Source organism: Primulina huaijiensis, chromosome 9, assembly GCF_012295235.1.
Source record: "Primulina huaijiensis isolate GDHJ02 chromosome 9, ASM1229523v2, whole genome shotgun sequence".
Lineage (NCBI taxonomy): Eukaryota > Viridiplantae > Streptophyta > Magnoliopsida > Lamiales > Gesneriaceae > Primulina > Primulina huaijiensis.
In genome coordinates this window covers 4,550,062-4,562,710 of record NC_133314.1, presented here as the reverse complement: position 1 = coordinate 4,562,710, position 12,649 = coordinate 4,550,062, and the positions used below count along the sequence as shown (strand labels likewise).

At 35.3% G+C, this 12,649-nt stretch overlaps 2 protein-coding genes across 3 annotated transcripts; one reads left to right on the top strand and one right to left on the bottom strand.

Annotated features, from left to right (window-relative positions):
* The first annotated feature begins 1,310 nt into the window (after positions 1-1,310).
* On the top strand, positions 1,311-6,682 carry LOC140984317 (uncharacterized). Its single transcript, XM_073451633.1, has 13 exons — positions 1,311-2,169; positions 2,595-3,009; positions 3,083-3,755; positions 4,037-4,077; positions 4,459-4,527; positions 4,692-4,792; positions 4,926-5,004; positions 5,176-5,274; positions 5,349-5,417; positions 5,521-5,570; positions 5,673-5,754; positions 5,883-5,977; positions 6,119-6,682. Exons 1-13 carry the CDS (start codon positions 1,745-1,747, stop codon positions 6,234-6,236), a joined length of 2,316 nt encoding a protein of 771 aa, XP_073307734.1. The 5' UTR covers positions 1,311-1,744; the 3' UTR covers positions 6,237-6,682.
* A 403-nt stretch (positions 6,683-7,085) lies between these two features.
* Positions 7,086-9,156, bottom strand: LOC140984098 (uncharacterized). 2 transcript variants are annotated; one of them, XM_073451281.1, is made up of 4 exons: positions 8,903-9,148; positions 8,747-8,802; positions 7,507-7,573; positions 7,086-7,422 (listed from the first exon to the last, which is right to left on the bottom strand). In XM_073451281.1, exons 1-4 carry the CDS (start codon positions 9,029-9,031, stop codon positions 7,342-7,344), a joined length of 333 nt encoding a protein of 110 aa, XP_073307382.1. In that variant the 5' UTR covers positions 9,032-9,148; the 3' UTR covers positions 7,086-7,341. The 2 variants fall into 2 exon arrangements, with proteins under 2 accessions (XP_073307382.1, XP_073307383.1); XM_073451282.1 differs by lacking the exons at positions 7,086-7,422; positions 7,507-7,573 and adding an exon at positions 7,676-7,754 and having other exon boundaries at positions 8,690-8,802; positions 8,903-9,156.
* Positions 9,157-12,649: the final 3,493 nt, after the last annotated feature.

Here is a 12,649-nt window from a genome sequence, read left to right as displayed (position 1 = left end):
TATAGTGGTACGAAGTATCAGACTGTTATGCTCTGTTTCATCTGTCCTGCTTTGGTACGAGCTGTCAGTCTGTCGATTGATACTACAACTGATGACGTGGCTAACTGATTAGGAGTCAACTGGTCGATAGATCAGTTCAGCTTTCGTTCTAACTTATGTCATTTCAGTTTAGAATACTTCAAGTTAAAAAAGATTTTCCAGTTCAGTTAAGCGAAGTCTTCAGTTCTATTAGCAATTCGTTTACTGAAGTTTATGTCATCGGTTTTAAATCTTCTTTCTGTTACGATTTCTTGAAAACGTCCAATCAGTTTGGTTATTCAGTTCTCTTGCATATTTAATTGTCAAACTTTGAAACTTATAATATTCCAACAATTTGAAAAGTGCAAAAAAATATAAAAAGATCTATAAATTGATCTTGCAATAATTAAGTTACTTATTTATTTTTGAAGATCTTTTATTATATGTTAATATCATAAATTTAAATTTTAAACGTGTAATATTTATTTTGTAAATATTTGAATTTTTTAAAGTTATTTTTGGATTAATTAATCATTTGGACTACTAAATTTAAATTTTTAAACACATGAAACATATATTATATTTAGATAAAAAAATTTATTATCATGTTTTTACATTACAATATTTTATTATAATTATAATTTTTTATGTTTTGAATTTTCATAATTTCATTTTATTATTTTGTTAAATAATAAAATAATAATGATAAAAATCAAATCGAGTTAGTTCGAGTTTGAGTTTAGACTTGTCGTATTGTTTCAGGTTCGAGTTGACATATTTTTTGTATACTTTTTCTTCAACCTAACTCGAATCCATTTGAATTGACACTTCAATTTATTGCTTTTGTTTAATATTATATTTTGTTTGTGCTCAATTTTTTCGTATTAAAATTTTTGTGTCAAGTGAATAATTGAAAAATATATATAATAAATTATTTTAATTAAATTCTCGTAATAAATTGAATAGAATAATATAGTGGTAAATATCGATTTAATGATAATACCGACGTTCATTTTACATTTAGCATTATTAAATAAGATAATTAAGATCATTGTCCAATAAATAGTCTATAAAACAATGATGTTTCTTCACGCGCGACAATTCAACGTGTCGCTCACAGCTACTACAGTCAATCACTCTATGGGAATCCATTGGCAAGCATAGCACGTTCACCACACGCGCATCCATGGAGATATTCTTTGAGTATGACGGTGAACCACTCCTACGCCAGAGCTACGGAAAGCAGACAAAGAAAAAAAAGAAAAAGTAGGCATGTTATGGAAAGTGATCAAAAAAATCTAAAGGTGGAGAGGGAATAGGGAAAACGTCAAAAGAGTTGTTTTCTTAGCTCCAAGTCACATTTTTTTTAAATTAAATTTTCATTGATTAGAGATCAGTACATAAGAATTCAGATCTATAAATCCATAGAAAATACCTTAAAGGGAAAGAGGATTAGTCATCTTGGTCTAAGATCCGTGTGAAGGTATACGTCTTGTAGATTGCAGAATCCATTCTGATATTGGGTCACCATTGGTTCCTTTAATGGTTTTCAAGATTTCGACCTTTAAAGGGTTTTAAGAAATCTTGTTAATCCGGGCGTGTAGCTTTAAGATTTGAGTTTTGAAGGGTTTTCCGCCTTGGTGGATTAGTGTGATCAGGATGATTTTTTTACGTTTTTTCGGTTGAATGATTTCATTTCGAGAGTGACTCAAGAAATTTGTTGGTGATGGAGAATAGTGCAACACAGTCAGCAGCGCCAGCGGTGCCGCCAGGTGAGGAGCTTCTGAAGAAGATTCACGAATTAGAATTGGGACATGCCCACTTGAAGCAAGAGATGTCTAAGCTCATCACTTCATCCGCAGCTGAAATTATGGCCGCTGGTTATCGTCAAAAGCACAGGGCTCAATCGGTTTCCCCCCAGCGAACCCCTCGGAGGAGGGCGGGTGGCCGAGATGGTGGTCTAATAGCTGCGTGGAAAAAGGGTTCTGCATCGTTTCGTCACGCTTCCCCGCTGCAGAGGGAGAATAAGGAAGCGTGGAGTGGTGGTGGTCCGGCGGCTGTTAAGTTCACAGATAAACAGTATTTGAATATATTGCAGTCAATGGGGCAGTCAGTGCATATATTTGATCTAAATTGTCGTATAATTTACTGGTTAGTTGGGGAAACTGAACTGCACTTTCTTCTTTTGGACTGTTTTTGCTTTCTAGTTTTGGACAAGTATTGACTTTTTTGCCCGTTATCATATTTGAGGGAATTGATTGGTTTTGGATTTAATTTTTTGGATTCATCACGTGGATTTGTGGAACTGTGTTGGTAATGCATTTCATGTTCAATAGTTGGGGATAGATACCTAGTTATTTATTCTTATGTGTTTGTCTGTTAATTTAAGCTCCTAATTGTAAATGTAAATCCACATCATATATCTAAAAAAATAGAGATTGAAAAAATCAATGGATTCTTATTCCAATTGATTGGTCCGGGGATGTCTTAAAGTTTTATATTTTTTGAACTTAAAATTGAAATCACTGATTGATTCTCTATTTCATTCTGAGTAAGGTTCTATATACAATTTGCAGGAATAGAAGTGCTGAAAATCTCTATGGATATTCTGCCTCGGAGGCTTTGGAGCAGGATGCCATTGAGCTATTAACTGATCCTAAAGATTTTTCTGTTGCTAGCAACATTGTCCATCGAGTGATGATGGGAGAGAGTTGGACTGGCAAGTTTCCAGTTAGAACAAAGAGAGGAGATAGATTTTTGGTTGTGGCAACTAATACCCCTTTCTATGATGATGATGGTACCTTGATTGGGATTATATGTGTATCTAGTGATTCCAAACCTTTTCAAGAAACAAAGGCCACAACATCAGGGCAGAGACACTTGGATACAGATTCAAGTTTTGGCAGGCCCAGGAGCATTGCTTCGGCAGCACTTGGGCTTGATCCTCAGCAACCTTTACAAGTGGCAATTGCCTCCAAAATATCAAATTTGGTGGGCTATCTAATTTAATATCTTGTATGAATATTTTTAATGCAGCAATTGCTAACTTCATCTCTTACAATAGGCTTCCAAAGTGAGCAACAAGGTTAAGTCGAAAATGAAGACTGCAGAGAATGATTTGGATCATGAAAGTGGCGGTTTCGATAGTCATCACAGTGACCATGGTATCTCAGATGCAAATATGTATGACCATAGAGAGGATGCGGCATCAAGTGGAGCTAGTACACCTAGAGGAGATATACATCTTTCTCCATTTGGCATGTTTTCTGGTGTTAGTCATGAGGAACATTCCCCAACTAAACCATTTCGTGATTCTGGTGATGAGAGTGACGGGAAACCAAATATTTCGAGGATGCTTACCTCAAAGGCAGAGGCTTGGATAGGTAAGAAAGCTTTGGCGTGGCCATGGAAAGGACATGAACATGATGGAACAGAATCAAAGTCACCCCTTTTTAGCTGGCCATGGTTAAACAATGATCATGTAAATGAGTTGGGGCAGCCAAAGAGTGCTGTTTCCCCATCAAAATCAGAAACTCAGGTTACGGAAACCAATCGGATGTCTAACAATGAGGCTTATGGATCTTGGTCCTCGTCAGCCAATGTTAACAGCACCAGCAGTGCAAGCAGTTGTGGAAGTACCAGCAGCGGTGCTGTAAATAAAGTGGATATGGATTCGGACAGCTTGGATTATGAAATCTTGTGGGAGGACTTAACTCTTGGAGAACAGATCGGGCAAGGTTAGTGGATTTTATTTTTTTATTGTGTCAACCATTATTCTTTAAATCATCATTTGTTTTCTTCTCTATATGCACCAGGAACCTGTGATTTTAAGCAAACTTATATAAAATTTGGAGTGCTTGAAAGTTCACTGATAAATTTTTGCTACTTTTTGTCTGCAACATGTTACTTATACATATGCTGATATTTCTGAGTTGACATTTTTTCTGATGTTTACTATAACCAGTTGTTTCTTGTTTTGGAATAATAACTTTTTGACATCTTCAATTTGTTTTGGCAGGTTCTTGTGGAACTGTATATCACGCTCTGTGGTTTGGATCGGTATGTTCTTCGGCCCTTCTTTAAGAAATCTCTTCTCTAGCCCCAAAAATTTACAATTTAAGCATCACCAATTTCCATATTATAGCACATGAAGTGTAGTTTTATTCTTTGAATCATTTTTCTCTAATCCTTGGAATAGTACCTTCTTCAGTTAGAAATTATTTTTTATTTGCATTCCAAAGAATCTCGCTGCTGCAGTTTTGGCTTGAGTCATCACCTCTGCTAATTTTGAGCTATCATATATTAGTTTCTTGTTTGACGTTTCAAAGTAGAAAAGCGTTTGTGCATGTATGTTAAGGGTGCATTTTTTCTGAACTTATTTCCTTGCTGTCCTAGTAAACGCCCATATCTCACGATAGACCAAAATTATACATTGTGCAGGATGTCGCTGTCAAGGTATTCTCCAGACAAGAATATTCAGATGATTTGATATTTTCCTTCAGACAGGAGGTAGGCATGCAATTATTGTAGGTTTTGATCTACGATTTGTGATATTTATTTGATATGCCTACTCATGCATCCACATCCTTAGAGATATAAACAATGTAATCCTGAAAATGGATATTACAAGGTCGATATGAACCATTTTAAGATTTTGTGTTTGTTTTTTTAAGGTTTCTCTTATGAAAAGACTCCGTCATCCAAATATTCTGCTCTTTATGGGTGCAGTCGCTTCACCTCAACGGCTTTGCATTGTCACAGAGTTTCTTCCACGGTGTGCTCTCTGCTTGTATCTTACTCTATTACATCATCAGTTCATTATATTCCTTACGGTTTTATGGCACCTTCATTGATTAATCTATGAGCACTTTAGCACTGCTTTAATTTACATGCTTTATTTAATCTAGGGGGAGTCTGTTCCGTTTACTACAGAGGAATGCTACAAAACTGGACTGGAGACGGCGTATTTTCATGGCTTTGGATATAGTAAGTGCTGATCATTGGATTGTTATATCTAATGCGCTGTTTTACTATTTATTCTCCCCTTTTGCGGCTAGACCGCTAGCGAATGGTAAAATTTCAACATTTTTTGAAGGACTAGAAACTTGTAAGATATAATGCGTTCATAATTATCATCGTGGGTTCATCTTTTTGCAGGCACGTGGTATGAATTATCTTAATCATTGTAATCCACCTATTATTCATCGTGATTTGAAGTCGTCCAATCTTCTTGTCGATAAGAACTGGACTGTCAAGGTCAGTCTTTGCATCTCTTCTCATGCGTTGTCAAGCCTTTCGATGACTTAATGTGAATATGAATTTTTGAATAGGTTGGTGACTTTGGTTTGTCGCGTCTTAAGCATGAAACCTATTTGACAACAAAAACTGGGAAAGGAACGGTACTTGTCTGGAACTTATGGCTCTTTCTGTTATGTTATTGCATTTCAAAGTGCTTCGTGATCCTGAATGTATAAAGTTGACAAACAACTTTTGGAAATGCAGCCTCAGTGGATGGCTCCAGAAGTTCTTCGTAACGAACCTTCGGATGAGAAGTATGGCCAAGTGGATACCATAATTGAATATGTTTTTTGCCTGAATTACAATCATGAAAATCTTCGTTTCTGAACACGTTACTTCTTGTTTGTATTGATCAGGGCTGATGTATACAGCTATGGGGTTATTCTATGGGAACTTGTCACACAAAAGATCCCTTGGGAGAATCTCAATTCGATGCAGGTACTGTCTGTTTCTGGAAAACTTATTTAAAAGTCAGATTGGGGAATGGACTTTTTTGTGCTGCTCGAAGTGGTCTAATCTTCTTGGGTATCTCTCGACATTGGTTAAGTTCTTAGTGATTCTTGCAGGTAATTGGGGCTGTTGGCTTCATGAATCGACGCCTAGAGATGCCAACAGATGTCGATCCGCAGTGGGCATCCATTATTGAGTCCTGTTGGCTGAGGTATATATTTATTATATTTATATTTATATATTCTTTACAATCTGATGTTCTCCTCGGAGTTTTTTAATCCTCCTCTGTATCAATATATCTTTTTGTTCCATAAATTTTTCTAACGAACGGACTGTTCTGGTGTGTTTTCAGTGAACCACAACTCCGTCCCTCTTTCCAGGAATTAATGGACAAGCTGAGAGAAGTGCAGAGACAATACGCAATTCAGTTTCGAGGTGCTTCGGGAGATGCCAGCCAAAAAGATCTGTAGACCGTTGTTCGACCCCGAGCTTTTATGATACAATTGGCAGCAGCAGCAGATTTGTTAACAATGTTTTTGTGAGGTCCATGGCTGTATTTGGCTATATGATGACAGCCAGAGCTCATCTGCAAATTGTGCACATCCAGTGTCTTCAGATACCATTTTGTGTTCTAGACATCAAGCGTGCTGTATGGTTCATCGATCTTCTTTTGCCTACCAATTGTATCGATATTACGTTAGCATTTGGATGTGTGACTTTCTTGTCATTTTGGGCAAAAGTCTTCATGGGAGGAACACCATGCGTTGTGGCAGGTGCAATGGGTTATGTTATAGTTTCAAGTCTCTTTTAGATTTTTGGGTAAATTTGATAAAAACTCCATCCAAGGAAGTTGTAAGTAAATGAAAAGGATTTTGTTTTGTTTGCAACCATTTTTTGTTTAAGAGTCATTCGTGGTGTGATGCATGTTGTGCGGCTTTAATAATGAATTTTTTTCGAGATTCTGGAAAAAATTTCATGCTACTACCGTTATTGCAATACCCCAAAATGCATCCATTTATTGGACTTTTTCGGGGAGTATAAAAAAAAATCGAATTTTCGAAATATCGTTATTATATCGAAAAATATCGAATTTACTGAAATATTTGATATGAAATTTGAAATTTTCGATTATATCAAAACAATGAAATAATATCTATAAATTAAAAAATATATAATATTTTTGGTAATGAAATTATTTTGTGTATTGACAAATTTAGGATCAATTTATTGAATTACAAAGTGTTTTTTTTATATTAAAAAAAAAGTAAAACTGTTCATTCACATAAAAATGAATGAATTATCCTTTCATCAATAACACAAAACAAACAAATTAAATCCTCAACTCATTAAATCGCATTAGTCCCCACCAATAACCCATACCAGCGGTTTCAAGTCATCTATAACTAGAAAACTAATCACCAATATGCTACCAATCACGCACACCCTAAAGGACAAGGATGCGTGTAAATTATATACTGTAATACTGTATGGAATGCAGCAAGCCCATTTTGGAATGAAGAACACAACATTTCAAAGATTTTGAAAAATTTCTGCTATATTTCAGACAACGAGTTCTCAATAAAGCAAGGATCTAATGGCAGCAACAGCATCGCCTTTATGCTCCCGCAATGTCCTTTCAGCTACCTTCTTGTCCAGCTGTTCCCAAGATTTTAGACAATCCCAAATTATGCTATTGAACTTTGAATTAAGTGAAAAATATATGGTAAATCAGACACTAACCTCTAGTTCGTTTGCGATGATATCAACATCAGCAGGATTGATCTTAACAGCTGACAACTCTTTCTCCCTGTCATAAAACCCAACAGAGTTTTCACGGGGGTCACGCAACCAATATGCAACATGGGATCAAGTACCGGAATTTGAAGCTTAGATGAAAAAGAAAAAAATAATAATTCAACCTTTGCTAACTTTCAATCTCGAGTTGACCAAATAGAGCAACAATCTCGACAACTATATGTTTCTCCCAAACCAAACCCATATTGAAAATAACAAGCATGTTCAACATCGTGTGGAGAAAATACCAAATTGACAAATTGTGACTAAACCCCCAACTCGGACTTGGTCAATAAAAAGCCCAAGCAACAGATTAGTATATTTGTTTCATTCTTGATCTTTACAATACAACTGAAAACAAGATTTCTTGACAAATAACACTAGAGGATTAAAATCAGGTCAATTTTTTTTATCCTCTTCAGTTAACAATCGTTGTAATTTCTTATTCCCGTGCTGAAGTCTATGAGAAATTAATTTTTTTCACCAAAAACCCAAAAAAAAAATGAAAAAGAAACTACTCCAAAGCTAACTTGAATACAACCAGATGAACCTTAAAGTCTATAATTGTTTCACGGTCTAAAGAAGTACCATCTCACTGTACCCCGTCTTCCAGGGGTTTTAACCAAAATTATAGATTTTAGAATTGTTAACAAAACAAGGTCGGAACTAACCCAAATATATTCTTAAAAAATGGTCTCCGGTTGCCGGCTACTCTTGTGCTGTCAACTGAATAACCGAACACAAGGCTTTATCTTTTCAAGCAAGATAAGGCTCACCTCTACGCATGCCAGCCCACAACATTCACAACAAAGGATTGACTAATAAGATTTAAGAGCTCTAACACCTAAAAGGCTAGCCTTTTGCATTTGGACTCTCCTAGTAACAAAAAGATCACCACCTGGCTTACCACGAGTTACAAATACATACTACAAACTAATTCATCATTCAATGTCCACTTAGATCTTTCGGTAGAAATATCAAAGCATGCAAAACTTCCATGATTCACATGTCCAAGCATTATCTTCCGCATATTTATTTTTCACTAAAATTTCGATCAAGGTTCTGCGTTGACATAGAAAATTTCGATTTTAATACTAAAGAACCAGCAATTATTGAAAATTTCAACTCACCAGATAGCAATATCCAATATAAAAGGAAAAAAGAAAAAGGAAAGCTCATAAGGAACCTCAATCTGGCTGCTTGAATGTCGGCTTCTTTTGATGCATAGATTGAAGCCATTGCCTGAAACCAAAAACCCACAAAAAATCAAAACAATACCAAAAACCCATATCCTAATACGATCAATCCAATTCAATAAATAAGCTTAACGGAGAGAATCGACCTCCTGGACGCGGGTAGAATCGAGCTGGCGATCCTCCACTCGATCAGTGAGTTTGTCGAAGGCTTTGCTCTGCTGCTGCATGTCTTTCGAGTCCACCGCCACCTCAACTCCTTCATCCCCTCCTTCCATTTTCCCTTTTCCTTTTACCTTTTTGCTTGGATTTTCGAGAAGAGTGTTTGTTAGCAGTGATTCAATCGTGGGAGCAGTCGTACGTGAAAAAGGATAATGAAAATAGACAACTGTGCCCTAGTATTTTTCCATGTTTTGGGCTTATAAATTGGGCTTTGATATGATATAATCCGACCAAATTGTTTCATTTTTGGTCTATAGAAAATGTATTACCTTTCTATTTTAGGTATGTATTGGGTCGTGACATTTTTTATTTTATAATTTTTGTTGAATCATTTATGGTCATATAATTTTGATTTGACATTCAATTTTAGTCATTCTCGTTAAATTCATAAAATCAATTGATTCATTTCATTTTTGTTTTTTTTAATAATTACGTACACGCGTGTATGTTACGAAATATTTTTTTTAACCATATAGTTATAAAAAAAAATACTATGATATTAGTTATTTAATTACACGATTTAAATGAGACTGATTAAAATTGATAATTGAAATACAGTTACGAGATTATGATTGATTAAATAAAAGATATATGACTAATAAAGTTAACCACCAACATATACATGACCAAAAATTGATATTTATCCAAAAAAAAAAAAACAATTATTAAATTTCGAATGGTTGGCTTGGTTAAAATGATGAACATGTTAAAAATTCCTTATAAAAATAATGAGGTCGGATGATTAAAATTGGTTCGCAAATGAAGATTGATTATAATTTGAATTTCAAATAACTCCAATGTACGAGAATTTGGAAGCCATCGTATTGATTATAAAAAAGTATAAAATACGCAGAGAGAGATTCGAAATTTAACAGACCCAAAAACATTTTGACATATACAAAGATCTCGATCCGTTTTGATATGTTGTACACTCAACGTGCACACTCATGTGAATACCGATAAGGTTACTGTTTTCTTTTTTGCGCTATTATTACTCTTTTGATATCCTCTTGCTTGAGGTCTGTTGATGGATGGATAAGTTGAATTTTAGGATTAAAATGAAATGCAGATCTACATAATTTTATCAAATCTTGCATTTTACCTCAAAACACAAAAAGAGTTGGACTTGTACATTGTTTTTGCATTGAATGAAGCTATTACATTTTTGAAATCATCTTCATTCATGTGCAATTTGACACTCGGGATGGGGTTGAGCCACCGCTTCGGATCCTGCTCCTCTCCAATTTTTTGCCCCATATTCTGGATGTGCCTTGATCTTTATTTATGATTTTCGAGGCTCATTGTGCACGAGGACATGGCACATTGTCAATGACAATAGATTTGGTACTAGGCAAACTATATAGTTTTTTCTTATGTTACAATAATTTTGATTGATTATTGCCAATTTTAGTAGATTGGCTAATCTTTACATTCATTTGGTAAAATCTTAATATGAATTTACATTCAACACGCCTTAACACTTGAACAAATTTTATTAAATTTAATTATATTTCTTTACCTCTTTCAAATATTAGATAGATAGGTTATCAATTTATTCATGTGTTATATTACACATAACCAATGTGTCTATCTCATGTATTAGGTTACACACTTAACACATGTACGTCGATACCTAATAATAATAATAATAATTGTTTGATTGCAATCTCTTAGTTTTACTGACAACAAATATTCTCTAACTATTGTAGGATCCAACCGTATTTCTAATGTATTTACGAGTGTTGGAACTGGAGTTCAAGAAGCCTTACAACATTACTTGCACCGGACTTCTCAAACTGGATCACATCGTGCATTCAACTAGATAGAACATCTAGCTAGATCATCTCCAAGACCAGACTACTAAAATACTACATTCGGACATAATCTAGTCCAACCAGACTCTACAAGTCTTAGTGCATTGGTCTTAGAGCCGGACTTCTCAAAGAGAAAAACAATCCTACCCACCAAATTAGTTATATCAAAAGATCTTTTTGACCAATCATACATAGGAAACAAAGTTATCAGAAGACTAAAATTTCTCACAACAAGACAGTGAATTGTTGCTGTGGGGACCCGGACGTTAATTCATTTCTTAATCATTCTTTGGGACTAATCCAATCAATTAAGATAAACAGGGTCTAAATTTTTTTTTTTAAATCCGGAACGTAATGGAATCAGTCTAGTATACACATCAGTATAAAAGTACAAGTGTTGTACAGCATACAACAAACGACACTAGGGTTCAACTACTATATATCAAGTGCTGAAACCTAACTACTTCTGATCCGGATCACTACGCTAACTTGTCCTTTCTCTCATCCTCTTCTTGACCCTGATCCTGTCCCACCTGTTGTCATGCACACATACAAACACGACAACAGCCGGATAACTCCGGTGAGAATAAAATCCCAGTATAGACAATGAATCAATACAATACATAAAATCATATGTGAAAGCATAAACCATGTATCACAAAACATAAATCATAATTTATGACACATTAGTGAATACAGATAAAACTCTTTGACTCGTCATTTCAGACTCGACTCATCTCTAATCTAGGGATCTCGGTTCCTGGATATTACAATATACCGAATTTCCGCGATAGGAATCGATCCATTCCTAAGCAACATCGATATAAATCAAATATCCATTGTCTTGGCATATCCGCCATAGACTTGGCATATCCGCCAATGCCTACTCTGACAATGTGCAATGGGCCAATGATCACTCTGTCATAATCTGACACCTCTGTCAGCGACTCTCACTCAATAGCTATCGGCTATTCTCTGCTTTTCTATAAATCAATAAACTAAGCATATTCATTCAAACAATATAAAGGTATGAAACCAATAACATACAAGTATGTGATTTAGGGAAACTCAAGTCCAATCTGACGTAAGTCAATCTCCCGGTAAATATTGATTTATACCTTTCTTTCGTCGATTTCTGGCTCTGTCGAAGTCTCAAATTCAAAGCTGTCAATATCAATCTGAAATGACATATCGAATAGGCATAATATCAATATTCAATTCACTCATATCTGTTCTGATCAATACTCAATCTAATTCAATATCGACGGCATAACTGCACAATCTCTATAGATCCAGCAATACAATTGTCAACTGATATCAATCTCAACTCCTAATCAATCACAATACAAATCTGATATCAAATCTCAATCAAATCCATTCTAAAAATCATAACAATTTCATACGGTATCTGTTCTTCAGTCTGGTTTCGATTATACGATGTCTACTATATCAAGAATACCATATATGAATCATATCCGATTCCTTCAATATCATAATTTCAAACCATAACAAAACATGAGAAAACTTACGTCTTTTTGTAGCTCTTGACGAGAGGAGCACAGAAATAAACTCGGATTGAATTTCTAACGGTTGGATTGTACAACTCACAATAATAGTCTTCAAAGGAATATGAAGCTTTCTCCTGAAACTTTCCTCGTTCTTTCTTTTCCTTTCTGAAGCACTTGGAGACATTATATATATATATATCTCTTGCATGGCTAGGACAAGTGGCTTAGTCTTCTTGTTTCTCAGGCGGCGCTCGGGCGGTCATAAGTTACCGCTCGGGCGCGGAACCTTCTGTCCAAGCCCTTAACTTATTCAACACTTGTGCTCGGGCGGTCATTTTCTACCGCTCGGGCG